The 24,818-nt window shown below is 39.8% G+C and overlaps 1 protein-coding gene across 1 annotated transcript in view; it reads right to left on the bottom strand.

Moving 5' to 3' along the window:
- cacna1c (calcium channel, voltage-dependent, L type, alpha 1C subunit) overlaps positions 1-24,818 on the bottom strand; it is a 214,940-nt gene that overhangs the window by 53,832 nt on the left and 136,290 nt on the right. Inside the window, 7 exon segments of the mRNA XM_051959252.1 lie at positions 4,376-4,466; positions 12,547-12,631; positions 13,226-13,313; positions 18,631-18,734; positions 21,253-21,449; positions 22,682-22,834; positions 24,375-24,514. Of these exon segments, the coding sequence (XP_051815212.1) occupies positions 4,376-4,466; positions 12,547-12,631; positions 13,226-13,313; positions 18,631-18,734; positions 21,253-21,449; positions 22,682-22,834; positions 24,375-24,514 (858 nt within the window).

Genomic DNA, 24,818 nt, shown 5'->3' with positions numbered 1-24,818 from the left:
CCACTGTAACAGCAAAAGGTACAACATAGAGAAACTGAGGACGAGAGATTATGGAAGACGTTCTAAGAGAAGAGAAGAGAAGAGAAGAGAAGAGAAGAGAAGAGAAGAGAAGAGAAGAGAAGAGAAGAGAAGAGAAGAGAAGAGAAGATCCCATTCCCATTCGTTCATAATACATCAAATAATTTTTAGGTTGCATTCAGGTGAAATGATTTAATAGGCTTATAGACTGAATAGCCAAGGACTGTTTAACTGAAACCTAATAAATCAATAAAAACACATATTAGTATCCCATGTCTGGTTGAAGCTCTTAAGCAGTGTTTGTGTTGTGGTTTTGTTGGCAAAAGCTGATGAATTAACTGACTGAAGCAATGAAATGTGTCACTGACTGACTGAACGGAACGACTGACTGCCCGGAGATGGGAGGTGACAGCGCACACATCTCTTCTCTTCATGTGCCCATCTCAATTATGAAATCAGCGGGTGCAGAAGTAGCTCATAAGTCGACAGAAGTCTCCACAGAAATGCGAAGAAGTATCTGACAAACACTGAAATTCCCAAATCTCGTGTCCACAATAGGGCGAGCAAATGTCTCTAACCGAAGTTACTGCAGTCTCAGACAGAAAGGATGAGGCCTTATATTTCCAGTCCTGGTGAATTTTACTGTGAAGTAGGTTCTGGACGATCAGACTTTAAAAGGAATTTTCAAACCAAATTAGATTTGATTTAAAGACATTTAAAAAATTCAGATTTATTTATATTGCAGTAATTCTTGAGTGTTATTTATGAATTACTGCTGCATCACATAGTAAGGTAAAGACCTATGAATGTAAACTTTATTTCTTGTTCAACAAGTTGATTAATGATACGCAAAAAGATCATTTATTAGCATGCAGTGACAGAACTTCTCTACTTCATACTATTTTTTACCAAATTCAATGTTAAAGTGAGCACTCGAGCTCCAGTAAAAGCAACAGGAAAAAATGATTTTTCTTTTATGCTGCAAAATTTTGTCAATTTTGACAGTTGTGCCACCAAGTTGGACCATTGCAGCGCATCTCAATGCAGCTATCCTTCAAAATGAGACTGCAAGAGAAATGCATAGCATTCCAATTTGTTGCAGGTAAAGCAAGGCAACCCTAACCTGTAATAGTCAGTAGTAGCCAGATTAATAATTGTGTAGTACTTGATAGTACTCCACAATATCAATCTGGGACCGCTCCATGTAAATCCGTTCGGAGGAAAGAGGCACGGATTGGACAATGCAACAGTATGTCCCGCCTCTGACAGGTTTGTTTTTAGCCAATCGCGGGATCTTCACAACGAGCGGAGCCAATTGGTAGATTAAACTCTTACCAAAACCCATAGGTAAAAAAGCACAAACATCTTTACCATCCAGAAATGCGCAAAGCGCCTCTCGTTGTTCTTCCTTCAAAGAAGCGATAGGAGATTCAGCTAAAACTGACTTAATAGCAGCATCTACACGATCGTTGTCCTCCGTTGCCATGTTTGTTTTGATCTACTGGTGCTTGGTGTCGTCGTCACGCCCGGATACATTATCCCGCCCCACACACGAATACTGCTGCGTGATTGGCTTGAACCAACTTGGTGCTGTACGAAAAGTGAAGGCGGGAGCGGAGCAAGATGGTTTCTTGAGAGACTCGTGAACTCACAAATATCGCGAGAAATCAACTTGCTGGCAAGGTTAAGGCAACCCGCGATGGTGAAAAAACACTTTATTTAACTATCTGCAACAATTACAACAATTAAATAATTGTATTAGTGTACTTAAACTAAATGCCACTTTTTTTAAAAGTCAGGATTTGTTGCTGTTATTTGTCATACATAAAGCTGAAATGTACTTTTTATTCCCGAAGTATTTGATTGAAAAACAAAGAAAGCAATCCGAATTTCCAAACTGTAGGTAACAAAACAATGGTTTCTCTGCTATTCTACATTTTGGCATTGTGACTAGAGTTTCTGGCACCTCCTGAAGCCTCAGACGCGGCATATCCTTTGTTTGGAATTCTTTTGAGTTATGACAGGGTACAAATAAACACAAACAAACATAACAAAGACAAAATAACAGATGAATAGGAAGGGTACAGATAGACAACAGTGTGGCATCCAAGTGCGCCTACTGGCTTTATTGTTCTTCAGGTTGAGAGTGTTTTTGGTTCAGCTCAAATTTGAAATAGTCTATTTTATACTGTAACTTTCTGCATCATGTTCCATTGTGCTGTGTTCACGGTGATGAACACTTTTGTATGTAGGTGTGTTTGCTTGTGTGAACTGAAGCGGGGCCCGCTGGGGTCACGGCTCCTGCGTGGCCTTGTGTCTAAGAAAGAAAGCAACGCACTTGTTTGAATAATGTAAAAAATGAAAGCAGAGGGGAGAGCAGGAGCGGGTGAGTCAGCTGTTTCTGAGCTCCCACAGGGGAGGAAGAAAGCACTTCAGCAGCAAACACAAGAAGGGGAGAGAGATAGAGAGAGAGGAGATGAAAGAGAAAATAAAGGTGGATTACTATTGCATGTAGTCAAGATTCATATAAGATGAAGACATCCTGGATTTCTATATCTCATTAGGTTCCAAACAGTGATTGAGATTTCTCATGCAGTGAGTCAACAGGTTCTTGGACCTCATGATGAGCTTAGTTCTGTAATTTCCTTTAATAAAGAACACTGTGACAGACCAGCTCTGTCAAAAGCATCACAACCCAAATTATAAACCTCTCTTTATTAGTTTTTGAACAATTACCTGTTTTGATATTAACCATCTAAATTTTTTGGGCGTGTTTTTCGTTGTTGCTCCCGTCACATTTTTACTGACAATGAGCTCATTTAAGTCACACCATGGAACACAGCACAACCACAACTAGAAGTAGATGGAATCCAAAAATGTATTTTGTGCAGTGTAATACCCTTTAAAATATATTTGAACTGTAGATGAAGATAAAAGTCAATTATATTTCTGCTTTGATGATTTAACTTTACTTTTGTGGATTCTATCTACTTGAAATTACATTTTGTTTCTTTAAATTGGAATTAAAATTTTAGCAAAAGTGCTTAAAAATATTTTTCTGCTGCAAATCAATTTTCTTTGAGAAGGATTAAAGATAAAGAAAGACGGTTTTTGAGAGGAATCAAAGGATCTAAGTGTATCTTTTTTTTAAAAAAACTAGTGGCATTAATATTACATGTTGACTTTATCTGGACGAGTTTAATTCAGTTAAGTGTTACAGTTTGAAGCAATTAATTTGAGTTGGTTCAAAGATTCTCTTTTTTCAGTGCAGTTCTAAGCCTATAAATCAGGTGTGTGTGTGTGTGGGGGGCAATTTCTTTGATTATTTATTGTACAAAATTTGAAAATAAACTTGAATCACCGTGTACAACATTTTTACAAGTGACAACAGGTGTTACCAAGACTGAGACAAAAATCATGACTCTACATATTAAACATATTTTACTGTTTGCATTTTTAATTTGTTTCTATACTTGCCTCCTCTCTGCCCTGTGGAGAGGAGGCAAGTTCACCCAAAATTGTTTCTACATTTTTATCGCGTGACTGTTGGTTACAGTGGAGTCACTCTTGGATTGTACAGAGGAACATGTCACTTTTTGTGTTTTACAGAATCTGGTTTTAATTTGGTTAATTTTCTCAAATAACCTAAAAGCCACAAAAAGTAAGTTCCAAGATCCTCAGAAAGTTGAAAATTTGACAATTTTTCCTGATTTTATAGTTACTGGCTATGACAAATCTTGTATTTCTCAAAAAAAAAAATATATATATAAAAAGATATTATGCCTTATTAAATGAGCTTACAGGTTTTGGGGTTCAGAGGGTTAAAAAATTAGATGGAATACAGGATCAAAACCATTTTTTAGCAGCGGTAAATGTGATCCAGTAGCTAGTCTTCGAATTTCATTACAGTTGTTTAGTTGTAGTAAACGAAAGAAAGTATTGAAGACAATATATATTATGTATAAGTTCTGAATTAGTTCCTCTCAAACCTACAGTTGATAGAGATGACAGACTTTTAAAGAAGAATGGGCTGTTTAAATTAAAAAGACCATCTCTGGGGCCAACCAAATTCACCCCAAAAAGATTCCATCAGTGTGGAGTATGCTGACAACCTACTGTTATTCCAGTCTAACGACCCTCAGAGTATCAGTGAGCCTGACGAGACAGAGGTCTGGCTTTATGAGATCAGTGAAGGATGGAGGCAAGTTGAGCCACTTGTACCACCAAAGTGCTAATATAGTAGAAACCGTGCAGGACGGAGTTCATCCTTGAGATCGACTGAGGGGGACTGTGACAGCTGAAGGATAGAAGGAGGAGAAGAAGTGAGTGTCTGAGATAGAGAGGGTGAGGTACTTACGCTAGCCGGGTACAGCAGGTCTCCCCCTCCACGTCTCCCCCGTGGGCGTTGTCTGTGTTGACTGATTCATTCTCGCTGGCTGGCATGCTCACTGAGAGACAGAGATGAGCGGTAGCAGAGAAAAACACATGACAGAGGTAGAGGGGAAAAACAGAAAGAAAAAGAGAGACAGATGAATTATCAAGAAAGGCAAATGGGATGCACAGCATTCTTTTTGTACTAAACCTTGAACTCAAAACGCTGCTGCAAAGACACACTTGAAAGCTACAAAGAGCACTCTCCTTTAGGTTTCTACTGAGGAGCCTCACCGGATACTTGGTCAAACAAATCTGATATCTGTAAGATTTTAAAGTAATCTTTCCTAAAATTATAACCTTATCTTGCCCCAGTATACAAGGTAATTAAAAATGCTGCTCACACATAGGGATTAACAAGTCAGCATTGTCCAGCCCCACTAATTAAGACACACTGGAACACACATACCCTTTAGTCAATAAAACCATTCTCAGATTTTGCACTGATTGCCAAAAGTAATTACACGCTGAGTTGCCATACTAGCAATATTTACCAGTTAGGGATCCTGGGACACAACCTCTGCAACTGCTATTTGGAAGGATTTCAAGCTCTAAGCTGAGGGATTGCTTAACTCGGAGAGAATTAAAACTCAACAAAACGCATTTGTGATTTTTACAGCCTGTGGAGATTAAAGAAAAAAACATGATGTAGATTTCAGTCTGCTAACACTATGGGGAGTTTAACTGTAGGCAAGTTTTCGACAAAGAAAAAAAAACACCTCCTCGCTCTAAAGAGCTTTTTGCAGATGTGCAAATAGGTGAAAAGTCCAGTCTTCTTTTGTTTATAACACCATAAGAGGAGTGCAAATGTGTCACTTGGTTGTTACCTCAAGACAAATGGGAATGAAGGTGTATAAAGACAGACGAACGGGAGGAAAATTGGGGCAGAAATGGTGGATTGCGCTGTAGGCTAAATGTGTGAGTAGGCAGGTATGGATGTAAAGGTGTAATATAGGGGAAAAAATGGAAAATAGTCAAGTAGGATTGTGAGTAGAGAGTAATGGAAGCACTGAGGGAGGCATGGATGGAGGGAGAGAGAGACAGAAATGGAAAAATGTGGCGATGGCTGGTTGAGAGACGGATATGAAATGATACATTGCTTTTTATTGCTTCTGTCAGTCTGTGCCTGCTGGCGGGAATGAGCTGCGTTCCCCTTACTGTCACCTCAAACACTTATTGTAACACCCTCTGGGTACCGGAGTCAGATACAGCGTATGAATATCAATGCTTCCTGTGTAAAAAAACACACTCACTGGTAAAAAGCAAAACCTACTCAAGCAAATCATCTCCTAGCACGAAATCAAGGAGCATGATCAGCACTTGAGACGAGAGGGCACTTTAAAAACTAAATAATCACAATCTTGACAGTGTTTTTCTGCGCTTTTTCTTGTCTCACAACTTGATTCCAACATTTTAATGGGGTTTCATGGAGATTTTCCAATGGGAAATTTAGAAATCTAATTAAATATTCATAGTTTCAGACAATGCCTGCTTACATCAATTCGAAAATAGTTCATAAAATTGCACTTTTTGTATCAGGAGATGACTTGTAAGCACTTAGCTAAGATAATATCTCAAAGTACAGTGAGTGAACAGTGTATCAGGCCAGTCCACTTTGACATACGGCTGGTGATAAATGACTTCGGTGTTGTAGAGATCAGGATGGTCTCTGTGAACATTCAGGCCTCTGCTGTGAACACGCTGTATTTTTCCTCACCTCGACACGTGCCACCTGCTGCTATGCTACTTAGTTAAAAGCACTCGGGGCCCTCTGGTCTCTCCCGAGGCTAAAGCCTTTCAAATATAAAAGCGGCCTGGTGCCGTCCCCTCAGTGGAGCTCTGAACTAGTTTAATACCTATTGTTAGAGTAAACCCCAAAGACCTGAGACACAGAGACAAGGAAGGAGATGAAGAAGGAAAAGGAACACAGGGAACAGGAGGGAGAGTTATAATGAAAGGAGGGACAGAGGAGGGAATGAGAAAGACGGGAAATGGTCACATTTTTAAAAGGGATTTAGTGATGTGTCAGTGTGCTAAATCATTAAATAGTAGCACTGTCCCTACAACAAATATATAAACGCAGCAGGTAAGTTTGTTAAATTCTATCCATTCTTTAAGACATAGGGAAATATGCATATGTTCCAACACACAGCGTCTCCACAACAGAATGGATGCACTATACTGGAAATGATAACAGGCAGATTGTGAGTGAACAGAAATCACAAGTTGCAGAGTTAATGAGGTTGTTGATGCTGCTTGTAAAACGTCCCACTCTTCCTGAACTGCTCGGCCAAGTTTGGGGGGACAGAATCGCGCTGTCAGATGCATCCATCTAGAGCTGTCTGAAACAATTTCATAGATGACAAATGGTGGCATTGTGGAGATTTGAGGGCCTGACTGTAGCCTCAGCTGACATGCAGCATCCAGTATGTCAACAATCAACACTCATCTTTCTCTTGTCATCTGTGGCTTTGTGTTATTTGAATAAAGCAGCATATTAAGGTGGACTTTTATTGTCACTAGTCGAAAGAGTCCGTGATGGTCGCGCAACCTCATCATTGTCCTTCAAAGATACATTGGTGTGGATTAACGCAACGTTTAAGAATGTGTCACCAGCTAAACAGCTCAAAAACTTGTGCACAGTCAGCTAAATAAAACAACTCCGATACCTTTAACAATTTATTTGGTGTTTATTAGCTTTATCTCTTAGTCAGAAAATTATTTGCATGCTGCGTTTATATTTTTGCTCAATGTAAGTGATCTGCACTAGAATGTTTGGATGTGAATGATGACAAAGTGGTTCAGTTTCGCGTCTTTGTTTGCTAGTATACAGATCTGATTTGTGCCCGTCAGCATAGATACTAAATACTGAAACAGACATCAAAATAGATACTGATTTCTCATGTCATAATCTCCAAGCAAATTAAAATCCTCAAACTCACACAACTAAACCCCATAAATTCTAATTTTAAATTTCAGAGCAGAAAGTTTTTTCATTGTTTGGATGGCAGCCTGTACTTGTTTTGCTAATTACACAATTGCCACATTAAACTAGGCTTAAAAATCAGCCCTGAACAACTCGTTATCATGGAAAAATTCAACACTGAACACCCTGGACATGCTACCCAAGCTAATAAGCTCTGATGACTTACATTTCTGCTCAACAGTGTGGCAAGCACCTGGTGAAAGTTATAAAAAAAAAGCTAAAATTCACATTTTACAGTTCTTTCTCCATCATATTTTATCATCAGAGCTAGCAAGGCTACTAATGATGCAGGGGGGGATTTCTGGGAAAGGAATCTGAAACAACAAGCAGAGGACTGTGGCATCACAGATGTTGATCATGTTTTTAAGGTGTCAGTATGTTAACAGCTCTACAGTTGTTTTCCGTGATGACAATATCCTCTTATTATTTTTTCAGACAAGTCAGGCAGATGCACGTTGTTTCCTTTCCTACGAAAAGTTGTTTCATCTCAATACAGTAATGTATTCTCCTTGTCTCCTCATTCCCTGCACTGGTATTTTGCAACTTTTTGATTACACATAATTAAAAGTCGAGGGCCACGAAACACTTTAATGCAATAAAATGTGCTAACAGCATGGGGCAGTAATTGGGGGCATGTCTCCACTGTGAGGGAATATTAGTACATCTCGCCTTGAGATTCAATTATTAGCCAATGGTAGGTGTACATAAGGACAGAGGAAGACAGTGAGAATAAACTACTTTACAGTGTTGAGAGGCAGCTGCTACCCGCGTAAGGTTTGAAGCTCTGAAAGGTGCTTACTACAAAGAAGGGGGGGTGGACTAAGAGGAGAGGAACAAAGAAAAAAAGAAAGTATAGGGGTAGAAAAGAGCAGAGAAGTTGCAGTCTGCTTGCATGTCTAGTATCACGCTTCCAGCAAATCTTTAACTAGTGTTGGACCATGCAGACAGACGCACACGCCTTACGAAGGAAAGCCGCATTTTTCTTCACGGCTCCGCGCAGAGACAGAAAACGATGGTTCTTACCTGGGGATAGAGAGCACGGCTCAGCAAGACAAACACACACATATGCAGGGCTACACACAAGTATTCTCAGTCACACAGAGAAAGACACACACACCATAACTGGAAACACAAATCATCACATGGCTCTGGAACCTGTTGCATAGGAAGATTGTGTTTTTCTGCAAAATGACATTCCCTGTCTGCAGTCACACCTCGTTTCATTACTATGATTGTAATTTGAAACGTCTTGCTGGTGTTACTGGCATGAAGTTGTCATGGTCTGTTTCTCTCATTGCACCATTTAGTCTTTTCATCTCTATTCCAGTCCGCGAATTTAACATCACACCTTAGCTAGAACCTTTGAGCTCTACAAGATAGAGAGAAATTATAGGACAGAAAGAGAGAGTGAGAGATTCTAGAAACTTGAGGAAGTCAGTAATGACTCTGAAAGCAACACAATGCAATTGTCTGCCAAGTTTACCAAACACAAAAGCTACTATTTGTTCTCTTACACTCTGTACATCACATATACCTGGGGTCACTCTTTTTCTGAATTCTGCTAATTATTTCAGAGATGTAAGTGCAACTCCCCAAGCATGTCATACTGGAGAGTGTTATGAATAATATTCTTTCATGAATCCCTTTGTGGTACATAAACAGATGCAAAATATTCATTCTAGAAAACATGAACTTTGCAAACATGTATCCAACAAGCCCTTGTACAGTGAGCAATCATACAAATATCCTTTTAAATGAAGCAGCTACTGCAAGATCACTAAAGCTTTGACTAAATTGTCAGAATAAATGAAACATAGCTTCGGTACTGAGTCGACACACTCACAGACACAAGCAAAGCCCCAAAACAGGTTTCAAAGCGTTGAGGAAAAGCATAAATGAGGACATTTAAACACAACATAAAAAACGTACACAAATCTGGGCTACACATGCAAAAAGGAATATTAACTACATATACTGGGATACTGTTTGATAGAAATTGTGTTACACTGTAGTTTCACTTATCACATTAACCAACACCAATCGCAGGAAGCTGTTAAAACACATTTTATATGTTACTTTCTGTAGCTGCTGTTTACAGCAAATGTGTGTTCTCAAGGAAAACACACATATATCATACCACAAGGTGGAAGAGCAAAGTTTCACCATCAGACACAAAAGAAAGACAACTAAACATTGTTTCTCATTGAAAAGAATGAAAACTGTACATACTTAAAACAGGAAAAATATGAAATCTGCAGCAGCAAAATGCAAACTACATTTCTAAGACATACATTAACACATTTCCAGGACTACCACCATGAAATGCGCAGAGATTACCGAACTAAAGTAGCTTTTCCAATAATGATTTCAGTTATATTAATCCACACTGTAATAAGAAAACATTTTTCTTTCAATTCACATCCTCCACATTCACATTACTATGAATAAAACGGATGCATCATTGCTGTGCTTCATTACTGTTGCATCAAATTTCGCAGAGTTGCAATAGAGAATTTTTACAACAGGCTCAATAACATCAGTGTCACTGACTGACTCAGTGTTGTAAGGCTGTTATTTACTCCTTAATTTACAGTTTAAGAAAAAAAAAGCCAATTCTTGTATTTCAATTCCCACTGCTGGTGATAAGAATAAAGAGACTTGTATATCAAAATTCTCCCAAGTGTCTCTAATCTATTGAGCACAAAGCTGTTTGTTTTGGACTCAAATTTCGTAGCAGTTATTGACTAAATTTGGCAAAGTGGAAAAGGAAATTACGAAAAAAGAAGAATAACAGCCAAGGGTTTAAGAGGTTAAAATACACATGCCTGATCAAACTCAAACACACATGAAAACACAAGTGAGACAAGACGTCCTGAGAGCGACTAGAAATAGTCGTTTCATGCAGGTGGGCTGGAGACACTCGTCCCACAGACAGCAGTGTCAGGATGCCAGAACAAGATGACAGCACGCAAGAACAAGATGGTCGAGGCTGAGAGCAGGCAAGACACACACACACACAGACACATACGCTTTGCCCCTGAGATGACAGGAAACATATGCAAATGCGCAGAGGCAACTTAGCATATGCTTCGTGTCACATATGTTACATGCTGAGGATCTGATAATGTCCTGGCGAAGAGTCCTACCTCACTCAATAATTTAGCAGAAAAATGCACACTCAGTTTTGCAGTTACTAAAAAAAGTGTAAATAGTGACATATACTATTTTCAGGCAACAAAAACAGCCTCGCAAACACTGCGAAATCTCTACCTCACTCACACCCTCTCACACTCTATTTCTATCCCTTTGTCTCTTTATCTGCATCTGCTTTCCCTCCATTTGTCGTCTATCTTCTCCTCTGTTCTCCAAGTCTCTCATGGCTTCTTAGGACATACATAGTTGTGCTGTGCATGCTCAAGTCTATGCAAAATGTCCTGGGCAGCAGGGACAAACTGCCCTCATTCATCTTCCCACAGGAGGACCCATCCATCCATCGAGGAGGGGGAGGCAGCACGGTAGAGGCCAAGTGACTTGATTTTTCACCTTCACAAACAGAGGGATGATTGATCCTTCTGATGGAGAACTTTGAATCATATGTATTAATCATTTTGTCACATCATCTGCACCTAATGGCATAAGTGATATAATTGCACTGAATATTCCAAGTGACTGATTCACACAGTTTTTATATGCTTGAAAATTCTTGCATCTATGGCATGATTTGTTTGATTTCAGTAAGAACCATATGTCTGTGTTTACAGGATCAACAACTTACACATCCTGTCTCGTTTGGACATTAAATATTATGACTAATGCAGAATTTGTGAAACTTGAAGGTAATAAGCATCTAAATATTGTGATGTGACATTTTCTAAATTGGCCACATACTGCATTTGTTTGTTTTGTAATGTGCCAATGTCTCAGACGCTGCTGATGTGTTTTTGCCAGACTGATTGGCCTTGGGGAGCGCAACGGTAACAGGTGAAAAACAAGCAGATTTCCTATGGATCAGCCACAGGGGTGTTGTGCCTTATTTTCATGTAAATTGGGTCATTGCTCATTTGACCATGCTAATTTTCCTGAGATTCTCTGAAAGATTAGATCATCATTGGACTTTTTTTTTCTTTCTTTCTTTTTTCTCTCTCTCTTGGCAGTCATCAGTGTTTCTCAGAATGAGCCTTGGTGCTTTGTGGGAGATGAGCAAGCTGTATGCAGAATATATGCAGGATCCATGCTCTGTCTCTGCATATTTAGTCCTCATTATGCATCCATTCATTATCAGTGTGAGAAAGCAGAGCTTCCAGTCCTAATAAAATAGTTCACAGTACATACTGTACATGTATATACATAAAAATAGTACTGGGATGTATTTTTGGGGAAATTACTGACCCTCTCTCAAGTTCTATTCATCCTTCTGAGATTAAACCTCCGGGTCAAAAGAGGCCGGTGCTCTACTCTCCCTCCCCAGGAAATGTAGCTCAGTCCTGGGGAGACACGTGCCATGAGAGGCTGCCTCTTTCTGGAGGTGTTATGAATAGAGACAGGGTGTTAATTTGTGTGTGTACATTTCTGTCACGCTGCAAATACACAAATTCCTAAGGGTGAATACCTACAGTGTGTGTGTGTATGTGTGTGTGTATGAGAGTGTGTGCCCAGAGGCTATTAGCTGTAGTCTGACACATTCTACTAATATCTAAACAGGTTTTAAACCTCAGGAGGATTCTCAGCCAAAGCAAGCAGACAATATTAATATCGTCTCAGTCTGTCAGTCAGTCTGCCAGTAAGTCAGTTGTTCATCACTGACTGTGCTAGTATCATGTGGAGGAGACTGCAACGAGCTCACTACGTAGAGACCAAACAGGAGATGACACACCCAAACACATGTGCTGCTATCTTCACAACTTCATACTGCCGTATACACAAAATATCTCCAAATGCAACCAGCTTTTCTTGAATAAAAGCCTACTGTACCCAGAATACAGAATACCCTATCGACCGATACCACTAATTAATAATTCAAACATCAACACACGCGCACATATGCACAGTCATCCTCATGACAAACTAGCCTTCTATTATTGTTGAACACAAACAAACATTGTGGCACTCACAGTTTCTGGGTTTGTCATCGTCCATGCCCTCCTCTTCATTCTCTGGGTCAATATCTTCAGCCTGAGTGATCCAGTCTAAATAGCCCTACATTCGCACACATGCAGACACACAAAAAATAGAAAGGAAATACTGATTGGTGAGCAGTATAGAGCTCTCAAATTCCCAAACAACCAAAACAAGACCAACCTACAGTCAACTGACATCTGTTTTGAGTATTTATTGTAATTTTGAAAACATTTAAATGATGTAAGAACATATAGCAGGAATTAGAACAGTAAAACTACACAAGTATTATCACATATAATTCTATAAATATAATTCGAACATTTTATGCTTTATATTTACTTGTGTGCACGTTTGCTTTCTCACTTTTTCTCTGTCAACCAAATCGTAACTTTAAAAGTGACTCAAACGTAAAGCTCACACTGATTTCAACGCATTTAGGCAAAGGATGTTCGATATTTTGTAACTATGCACATTGTATGACCTTGCTTGAAGTGGCTAGTTTAACAGTGACTTACTGTTGTCAGATTTAGCTTTAAATTTTAATACATTTTCTGAAAACTTGACAGTAACATTCAGTGAATCTAAAAGGTAGATGAAGACTGCTACATTCTCTTCTAGAGGAGACGTAACTTGCATGAACACATGCTCAAACACACACAAACAGCACCCTACCTTGAGGTCTTCCTCCAGTTGCTGTTTTTCTCTGAGTTTCTGGAAGTCACCACGTGCCTTGGCCTTCTCTCTCTCCTTGGAAAACTCTCTGGGAGGGGGAGAGCAGAATAGAAGGATGGGGTGGGGTGGGGGAGCAGAAGGAAGTTGGAATGGAGGGGAACACAGGAAACAGAGGAAAGAAAAAAAGAATCTGAAATCTAGACTGAAGCTTTGCCAAACATATCTTGTGATAATATTGTGATTATATGGAGCATTATACTTCAGAAAAACAAAGAGGGAAAACCTGCTTAAGAGAAAAAAGTCAAGAGAGTTTTAGCAAGGAGAAAAGGTGTTAGTGTGCAAACGCAGATGAAAAACTGGAGCTTTTCTTTTCCTAAAACGTTAGCTTTAATGTTTTGAGAACTCAAACGATGCAGTTCAATCGAATACAATTCAACTTAACAGTTTTTCCATGGAAGGTGACGATGAGTGGTATTATGTGATTCAAATAAACACAATGAGCTACCAGATAAACACAGTATTAAAGGAACTAGAGCGCACGTTATCAAAAATCTGAATCATCAGCTACACATAAAGTGTATCAGATATGCTTTGCATCTATTTTCTGGCTGGTGCTCTGGTAGGGACGTGAACTGACACCGCTACTGACTGACCTGAAAACAGTCTTGGTTCCCTAACTTTTAATTTAATTTATCTGTACTGTTGCCGCTGTCCCAGGGCAGCGGGGCCCCAGGTGCTCCCGGGCCTGCTGGGAGATGGGGTTCCTGCAGCGTGATCTGGCTCTAACCTGGGTCCCTTCCCAGTTGCAGTGTGCTCGGTACAACCCCAGAGGGAGGCGCAAAAGAAGGCACCCTCACCAGCTGCACCACCTCAGCTCTTGTCAAACTGGAGGAGAAGCGGCTCTGCACTGAGGTCATCCTGCTTCACTGAGCTCATCACCTTTTGTCTGCCAGCACATTCTTTCAGTCACTAGCCAGAGACCTTGGTTAGAGGTTGAATGGGAGGTAGGATGAGAATATAAAGGTAAGCTGACAACAGCTGCAGTTTTATTAAGTATTTTATAAGTATTTTATGAACATGGAGTCACCATGAAAGATGCATTTTAGAGTCTAATACCTGTATAACGGCTTATTATTGATTTATTTCCCTGTCTTTTAAAGAGTATAGTAGCTGCTGTTTCATCATTTTGGAAGTGACATGTGCAAAGATGATTTAGGACAACTAAAGCCAATGTTATCAGTGGGAGTGAAATACTGAAACATTATGATGAAATCTGATGAAATTACTTCCAGGTGTCTGCACGAAAGAAAGAATTAAGGAACATCTGATTAAACACTGCACTTGGAGAAGGTCAGAGGCAGGTTACAAACAAAAACTACAGTTTGGACAAAGAAAATTCATTTGGATAAGGGCTGACAGGGGCCGTGGGGTTTGGGAACACTTGTAGTTAAACGGCGTTCAACTTCACGTCTGAAGGTCCGCTGACAAATAAAGGCAGCATATGCCTCCTTGTTTTGAACGTTAAATAAATGAGGGTATCAAGAAAGTTCTTTCCTAGTCAGCTCTTGTGCATTTTGTCATCTTGGTTTTGAACATTTAACTGGAACTTTTTAAAGTCCTGAAGGTTTGAAATAAATTTCAGACTTGGATTTAAGTGTCATCTGAATAATCCAATCTGAAATTATGCAATCATCACAAAGATTTTAATTAAACATGAGGGATGTTATGGTGTGTGTAATGCTATGTTTCGGTGCCTGGAGTGCAGGAATACGATCAAACTCTATAGATTTGTCATGTGTTATTCTCACTGATTTTTCTGTATGTCTATAGGCTGGAAAAGTGTGTGTGAGACTGTGTGAAATTTAGAGAAATGATGGAACCTCAGATGGATCTTCAGACTGCACACTCAAACACACAACAACAGATCAATGAGCAGTGGGACAAACTGCTATTGTCTCGCTTGTCAGAACATTAGCAGGAGACTGAATCCTATTGATCTGTCTTTGTGTATTTTAGTGTGCTTATGTACTGTATGTGTGTGTGAGGGCAAAACTCTCAGGCTTCACGCTTATTTTCCCCATTCTCGCTGCCACACCTTTCTGTCCTAAATCACCTCAGAATTCTCTTTTCTCCTCTTCTCTCTACCCAATCTCTTACAAACCAGCCTCTCTCCCTATTCTTTCTATTTACATATAACATCAGATCCAGACAAACACACACCCCGTCTTTATGTCTCTACATCCTCCTTCTTCCTGTTTAACCATTAGTTATTATGCCAATCCAAGAGCCGCACACACACTATGGAGGAACCAGTTGGTAAAAGGTCAGGCTGTGTAGTGTGCTGACAGCATCATTAGTCAGAAGTCAGACAAAGAGTCAGACAGCCAAACCCCCCAAGCTGTTTGGACCAGATAGACCTTCACTATTTCTCCCACAATGCTGCCGTCACATCACCGGGTGTATCAAGTCCGATTCGGGTCAGTCAGTCAGGGGTGGGACATTTTACTTCTCTAAAAATGTTCTAGAGTTCATCACGGCATCAGATGGGTGCATCAGAACAAGCCGGAGATACACTGATGTGAAACTGCGAAACTGCGCAAGTAATGCATCTTGTGCTGTTTAATTCTGAGTCGTTTTCTTACATGTTTTATGTGGGAAACATTTTTCCTGACAAACCTGACAAAGCTTTTACTTCTCCACTGAGTTTCTGAATACATAGCAGATTAATGTCTTTGTTTTAAATGGAGAAGACATCATTTTATGCCACCGCAGCCCTGCTGAGAACAGAGCATTTCCAGATTGTAATAATACTACTCTACAGAAGCAGCAGTGCACAGACAATATCCAATAGATCTCAGTGGTCGTGTTGAAGTCAGATGTATTATTTCACTACAGTCAACTACAGTGAGAACAACAAAAATTCATGTTCAGGCAACGTAGCACCAAATGGTCCCATACCAAAACACATGAATGTGCATTCATTCTAATGATTAAACCTAATACTAACAATAGCAGGACAAAGAAATGAATAAAAAGCTCCTCTGAGTTAAGACCAGGTGCAAAACTCTCCAAAAACAACAGCAAAGAGGCAAGAATGAGAAGTTAGTTTCAGATGACCTTTGACCCTGCCCTTACCCGCTCAACACCCCCAGAACCAAGTTTAGCACAAAGAAGGATCCGATGATGATTAAGGTGACAAAATACACCCAGGGCCACCTGTAACCTACAGCATCATTCACCTGTTAGAAGGAGGAAGGGAGGAGAGGGACCAAGGAGAGGAGACGGAAAGGATGGATGGAGGAATGGAAGTGGATGAAGAGTAAAGATGAAGAGAGAAAAAAATAAGTCAAGTAGTGAGTGGATTGATTGAGAGGGGAGGAGTGAAAGTGAGGAAGGAGCAATTAAGGAACAGTAGGAGAAAGGGGAGGGAAGAAGGGAGCAAGGGAATGAGTTAGATCCCGGTGAAAATTCCCAACAGACAGAAGTGTTCATTTTTGCAGGGAACCCTGCTGGGATTATGGTGCATTCATAATATTTGTCAGACTCGCTTAGCTCTTTATGTGGATTCAAAAAAAAAGGAAATAGATGTATTGGTTGGTGTTGGTGAAATATAATGAGCTAGCCTTTTAAAGCACTGACGACTATAATAGGCTATGACAGGCCCACATGATAAACAAAGCAACTCCTCTTTAAAGAAGAGAAGAAAATGAACAGATGAATTCCTATAAAAAGAGAAAGTTTAGACTTTAGAAACGGTGATTCACTTGACTTCCACTCGCTCCGGTCTACTTCAGGCCTGATCACTGTGGAGAAACAGCATTTTAGTCAGATACAGAACATGAGTAGACTGTGCAGCAAGACTCCCATGGACTTGACTTAATTATTGCTCTCATGATAAACATTGTCTCTCAGTTTCAAAATAATTCAATTAGGGACAGTTGATTTAATATTAAAGCTTTAAATTTCAATTACCCTGGATTCAAACCCATTCTTATTACTTCATTATTATTGTTTCTATGATTACGATTTTTAACTGTGATAAGCAAAGTATTTACATCCGGGAGATCTGGAAACTAATGTTTTCACGGACATTTTCCAAAAATGCAGTTTCCATTCAGTGCAACGTTCAATCCCATAATTTCCGTCTTGAATGCTTGAATGTTTCCTCCAGACTCCAGTCCGTCGTCAGAAGACCTTTTTTTTTGCTTATTGTGTTTTCCCTGTTGTGCAAGCTTTTTTAAGCGTTCCACCTCCATGGCTGACCTGAGGGGTGAATTATTTATACCCAAGTGTGTCCCAACAGAGCAGGAGGTGCTTGTACTAAAATGAGTGTGACTTGGCAGAGCGGAGGTAGAACAGCACCCAGCTCGCCTGCCGGAGCAGCATTTATTGAAGCAAAACACAGACAGATGCTTTCATAGAAGCATATTCACTCTGTTGGCACACACACACACACACACACACACACACACACACACACACACACACACACACACACACACACACACACACACACACACACACACACACACACACACACACACACACACACACACACACAAAGAGATGCATGCTAATTTGCACGAGATGAACATGTATGTAAACAGCACACACTGATCGTTCAGTGCAGCTGCAGTGATAAAGGGAGTCATTTAAGCCCCAGAAAAAGCTGCTTGTATGTGCGATCAAATCCATGTTGGAAAGAGAATCAACCAAGAGATTTGTGTGTGTGTCCACCTGTCCATCACAGACAGGTTGCGACCCCTCGTGGCTAGCTAACATGAACATAATGGATGGACATGGGGTCTGTTGCTGCTTTTTAGTGGGTGTATATACGTTTGGGTGAGTGTGTGTTTTTCTCAGGCACTTGACAAAGGATTGACTGAGTGGAACAGAAAGGAGAGAGAGATTTTGCTCAGTTCGGTGATCGTCAGTTTATCTTTCCTTTACTGAGGAGGACTGTGGTCGTCTCGCTCTATTTTTACTGCTGTGTTAGTGAGGTGAGACTGGGTCATTGCACAGCTATTACTGACTAATTTTTGTCTTAGTACGACTTGATTGAATCAGGATAATCTGCACATGGATGCTAATAATTTGTCAGTTTAGTTGTACTTCATTTGTACTTTAATTGACCATAATTTGGCATTTCGAACCTAAAAACACTTTTGTTAAGTAGAGGATGTCAATCAAAGTAAACATGCCCTCTGATATTAGCAATAATAAGTATAATAATAATGGTAAATGGTGGCAAGCCATGGATTCTTCGCTGGTTTGCTGAATCCACTTTGCATTTGGTTCAGGGAGTCTTGTCACACATGTCACATGTCATTTATCACATTTAAAACAGACAGTTCAGCCACAACACCCACATACGTACACACATGACAACAGCATAACAGTCTTACCCGCTCAACACCCCCAGAACGAGGTTGAGAACGAAAAAAGAGCCGAAGATGACGAGAGAGACAAAATAGACCCATGGCAGCTCATAGCCCATAGCATCCTGCATCTGAGAGAGAGAAGAGGTAGAGGAAGAAGGGGCAGGAGAAAAGAAGGAGATTAATAAACAGATAAAGGGTAGAGAGGAGAGACAGATGAGAACAAGGGGGAAAGAAGGAGAAAACACATAAGAGAAAAAGGTTTGAGAGGACTGACATAGAAGTGAATGAAAGGGGGCAGTAGAGGTCAGAAAGTGTGTTAGAGAAGATGACAGGCAGGAAAAAAGAAAAGCAGCGCATGTTTTTTTTTAAGAAAAAGCAGCCAATAGGCCTGGCATAGCAAGCATGTCAGAACTGTATGATTAACAGGCTATATGCACTTTTTCCTGCCCGTTGGTGAGCAAGTTTTGGACAATTCACGTAAAGCTAAACAACAGTTAACTGCTTTCACAACTTGATGGCTCTTAGTCAAAGTACGTCTGCAAGCTGTTGCACGAGCCTTAAGAAATCATTTCTGGGAAACGTGGAAGGACCTTTCCAGGAAAACGCATTCAGACACTCTAAAGTTATGGCAAAATCGATATCAGTGATTTGTTCCAGGGTATTCATTTGCAGGAAAATATGTCACATGCTCGTCTGGATATTGTATGAAGGATTGACTGAACAGATCATTAGCAGGGCTGATGTAGATGAGAGGGGATGCAGGCAAGGTCAGTAAAAGAAATGTCACATTTCTAGCCTGCAGGTAAATCCAAATATTTAAGATATTAATAAGAAAAAATAAAAATAAAAGCAAAGCCTAATATTTGCAGTTCTGTCAATTAGTTAGCTATCATTTAGCATGGACACTAGTGGACAGACAAGGATAAAAAGGGAAAGGGCTCATTTGTAAGACGGCAGCAGATGTTTATCTCTGGTCCTGAAAATGCGTCACAATGAAAACAATGGAAATACATGTCCCAAACTCAATGAACCATGCAAACCAAATGTTGATAAAGGCTTAGTGTTTCAATCATTTGTATGCATAACTGCTGAGAGATACATCAAGTCCTCTCCATTGTACAGACTGCTGTGCTCTGTGAGTGTTTGTGCATCTGGGTTTGTGTGTGAATGTACAAGAAACTGCAGCAGGCAGAGCAGAAGTGATAGAAGGGGTGTAGAGCCAGTAAGTTATCTGCTCCATGTGTACACATGACACAAACAACCCACACACACATGCTGTATGCACATTTTTATGTTTCAGCTACACTCTTACACAAATAAATTTAGTTAGGTACGTTTTGTCATCAGTTTGTGTTCTTGCGGATTTTACTTCTGTCAAATATCAGCACCAGTTCAGTTGTTAAGCGTATTACATTCCACATATTTAGACCCTTACTTCCCATTCATAAATAACTGTCAGTATTCTGAATTTGACTGCACTACCATTACATTCAAGCCACAAAGCTAAACATCTATCTCTCTCATAGACAAAACTCTAGTGATCATTTAAAATCCCAGAGAGTTGATTAAAACACAGCATTTAAAGCTGTTTGAAAGATTTTTCCAGAATCTTGAACTCCTCGGTTTATGTGGATGCGAAAAATAAATAAAATTACATTTTTTAAAAAAATCACAGAATATTTTATGAGAAGATTTAGTTTCCTACTAGCATATCCATCTATATAATTTGGATTCTTTTCTCACATAGTCAGGTACATTACTGAAGCTAGGAAACTTGTCTGAGAAAATATGTGTGGTTAAAGCAAGAATCAGATTTTATTGTTATTATTATTAAACATTGACTATGGTGTAGTGGACAGTCAAAAATTTTGTCAGTCTCAAAATATGAATAATGAATAAATAAATAGTTACATAAATGCGTAGCTCTGTGACATGAATACAATGATCATTTACAAGATGCTGGAATTCAGCAGTACTCACTGCGTGATAAAATAGTTCATATAAACATTTATTTAAAGGTCATCTTTTAAAAATCTAAAGAAAACTGTCTCCAGCTGCACCACATGTGTGCTTTCTAGTGGTGGTAACTTACCCTGTAGTTTAATGCAACCACCATTATTTGCAACAGTCAGCCCCAAGTCATGCAGTGCCATAGCTGGCTTAATGTTTGTATACATGGCAAAGTTACATATAGTAATGTAATATATAGAGCAGCGGAAAATCACTGGATGATTCTACTTATGCTTAATGAACCACACAGACTGCATTACCGAGGAAAGGGTAACACTTTGTGTGTTAATATGCTTCTGTGGCTGAATCTGCAAATGCGATCTCACTTGAATCAACTGTATGGATTGCACACTTCTTCTAAATGAATCTACGCCTTCAATTACACCGTGTATTGCATTGATTTAACCTGAGATGTGAGCTGACTGTGTGGGTGAATGTGCATAGCTGCCTTTCTGAGAGAAGTGTTCCCGTTTATTGCTTTATATTCTTTTCTCAAAAGCACTCATGTGGCACTGATGTTACAGACACAGTACAGTGGCTACACACACTGAGCCTAACTCGCGTACAGGCACACACACACACACACACACACACACACACACACACACACACACACTGTTGTGGTGTCCGGCTCACCCAGTACAGTACGTCCGTCCAGCCCTCCATGGTTATACACTGGAACACCGTCAACATGGCAAAGGCGAAGTTGTCGAAGTTGGTGATGCCGTCGTTCGGGCCCTCCCAGCCACCTCTACACTGTGTTCCATTTTCCGTACAGTGTCGACCGTAAGCGTTATCAGGTGCGCACGGTGCCTTCTTTTCTGCAATGGCGCCTGTTACAAAGGGAGAGCAAAGAGGTGTAGAGTTGTAAAGTGGCGAGCAAAATATGCTTTTAAAATCTAGTTTAAACCTCTCTGAACCTTTGGAATCCCTAAACACACCAGTTGGTTTAAAAGGCACATCATTAAAAAAAAAAACAAAAAAAAACACCAAAATCACACTACTACAGAAAGAATCATGACATGTCAACTTTCTTGTGGTCCTTGAACTACTCATCTGTGAGGGTTAGTTTGTGATTGGTGACTCTGATGTGAAAATGTGATATTTCATCAAAATCACTTTATTTGGCAAAAATAAATTGTTTGCACTAACCGGATGCTGTCGAAAACAAAATCTAAACAGTGTCAGTCATGTGGCAAAAATTCTGGGACTTTACAGCTGAATTGGGCTGAGCTGCAGGCAGTGTATGGGCAGTTTGACTAATCAAATCAAAAATGTAAGTAGCAAGTAAGCAGTTATAGGAATTACCCTGTTTTTTTTGTTTTTTTGTTTTACAGTATTAGAAACACCTATGGACAAATTACAACTTTAGTACATCTAAAAGGAATGTATCTTAAAGAAAAATATTACCACTGCATGAAGGCTGAAAGGACAGTGAACTCACACCAAACAAAGCAGCTATAAAAAAAAAAACAATGTGAAAAAGTGTTGCACTAATTACACAAAACAAGCTCTCCTGGGTGATGTATAGGAGAAGAGAGTATTCCATCAGCACTTACCCTGTGCACAGCTAATGCCTCTCATGGGACCAATAACATCACCATAATAACTCTAAAGTCCATTTATACCTGGGGCCCTTTACTAAAAACTGTTTCAATCATTTATGGCGGCGGATGTTTCAATTATTGCTCAAATTGTTCGTAGTCGATATATGATGTTTTAAATAATTAATACTGATGATACGTTCACTATTTAAGGCATCCGCTATGTTTTCTTTCTGCTTTATTTGTACAGCTAAGCTCACTTTGATATTTCAGCTGAAAACACTGTGTGATTCATCTCTCTGTTCATCTCTGGACCTTTAGTGTATGTGTCTGCAAGTGAACATATACATATTGAAGTGTGCTTTCATGCACAGCTGAACGCCTGCTTCAAAATTTATGTGAGTATTGAAGTGCAGTAAGCAAGCGTATGTGTTTGATCACGCATGCTTGGATTTGCATCTCTGCATCAGTGCACAATGTGTAGATCCTTTCTGTCTCTTTTGCTCAGGGTGAGCTTGTACCTGTATGGTTGTCAAAGCAGCTCTTGTGCATCTTGCCCATGAAGAGCTCCAGACCGATGATGGCATAGATGATGATGACGAAGAGGACCAGCAGGGCAATGTGGAGCAGAGGAACCATGGCTTTGATTATGGAGTTCAACACTACCTGTAAACCTGCAGCACAAACGCAGCGGCTAAGAATATGTACATATAAAGGCGGACGCAAAAAATAATAAGAGGCTTACTTTCATTTAAAGCATCAGTGGTACATCACATACCGGAACTGTTGCAACTAATCACCATGCAAGCCCATAAATCAACTATTTCATTTGCTCGGGAGCTTTGAGATCCATCTACTTGAAGAGTGTGACTTTTTGCAGGGAAAATATAAGACATGGTAGTTCCAAAGCTTGTTCACAAGCAAAACACATTTCCAGTCAATTTTCTGAAAGCTTTGACAGACAAAGGCTCAGAAATCTGCATACTAATAACTCACAATAACTACTGAATATGTTGCTGCTGAAGAGAAGCTATAATATGAAAGACAGCAGAAATTAAAATGATTTGTCTTTGCGGGATAAAAAAGTGGGTTTATTTTACTGATTAATATGTCAAAAAAAGTAATAAGACACTAGTTGGTGCATATAAACTACATCACCTTATTAGATCCCTTATATTATGGACATTTCATCTTGCTTGTAAAGAATTCATCATCTTCTGTAACCAGTGACTTCGATATTTTATGCATCACAGAAGGGCCTGTGAAGTGTGAATTTCATACACTGTTACACCTGAGCAAAGACAGCGATTAGGTCACATCATTTCTCCTGGGTTTTGGCCAGAGTTCCTCCATTTCTCGGTGTAAATGAAAAGAATCTATGTATATCTTCCAGCTCAAGTGAGGCTAATTTCTATTTGAGCGAAGACTGGTGCACAATTATTTACACATAATTTGTTGAAGTAAACGCAACCGCAAAGCCAATCTGAGTGGCATTAATGACGGACCAATACGTGGATTGATTCTGGTATTTGCTGATTACTCGGTCCTCCTGTTGGAGTGAAATCGGTGCGGTTGCGACGACTTGATCATAAACCCTGAACACACACAGCTTCATTGCAGAGTTCATTTACGTATTGTTATCTTTATAAATAATGAATTCTATTCAACTGGAAGCAGTCTGTGGGCTAATCGGCTAGCAAACATGCTACTGATCAGTTGCCATGACACCACTTGAATACACATGCACAGTGATGTTGGACCGGATTCAGTCTAAACACTGTGCGGCACTCGTGCTTTTACACCAAACTGACACAGCTCTGGATGCACACTTGGGTCCTGTGCATTTGTTTGTGACTGTAATCTAAATGGACACACACACTGGTGGAGAGTTGCACAGCTTTTCATCCACAGCAACTGTTCCTTTTGTGTCTATTTTCTATTGATTCCTGTGGTCAGTAACAGATAACCTGACCAACAACTCATCTACTGCTCACACTGTCTACATTTCTGACAACAGGACAGGAGTGAGAATGTGTGTGAGTACATTTATGTGTCGCTGAGCTCATATGTGTGGCATCAAACACCAATATCAGCTCCAATCTGTGGTTCATTTTCCCCACCATAACCAATAACCATTCACACCTGATCCCCAGAGCTTTCTTTCTTTCGTTCTTTCTTTCTTTCTTTTGTTGTTTCGTTCTTTCTTCTACTTACTTGGTACTCCAGAGACCAGTCTGAGTGGTCTGAGTACTCTGAATGCCCTCAGAGCCTTGACATCGAAGCCCGCTGCCTTCCCTCCAATAGGAGCTGCTCCGTCCCCCTTTGTGGCCTGTTCCAAGATCGCACTGAACAACCTGTAACACAGAAAGTAACGACTTCAAAAAACAGAATTTTCAGGTTGACATCGGATTTCCACATACTGGAGAATATCTGACAGAGAGAGAAAACAATAAAAGTGATACAGATATGCAGGAATCTAATAAAAAAGTGATGAAAATCTGCCGTTAATTGCTTTATTTTCTATTTCCTCTTTTACCAGTGCTGTGAATAGTAAAGTGATCCATCTGCGTCATTATCAAAATTGAATAAACAGCATAAGTGGTGTAAATGTAGACATCAACCTAGTTTGGGATCAGGATTTAAAAGTTGGTGAAGACA

Source organism: Acanthochromis polyacanthus, chromosome 1, assembly GCF_021347895.1.
Source record: "Acanthochromis polyacanthus isolate Apoly-LR-REF ecotype Palm Island chromosome 1, KAUST_Apoly_ChrSc, whole genome shotgun sequence".
In the NCBI taxonomy this organism is placed as follows: Eukaryota; Metazoa; Chordata; class Actinopteri; family Pomacentridae; genus Acanthochromis; species Acanthochromis polyacanthus.
The sequence above is the reverse complement of the archived record's forward strand: the minus strand, read 5'-3'. Positions and strand labels throughout refer to the sequence as shown.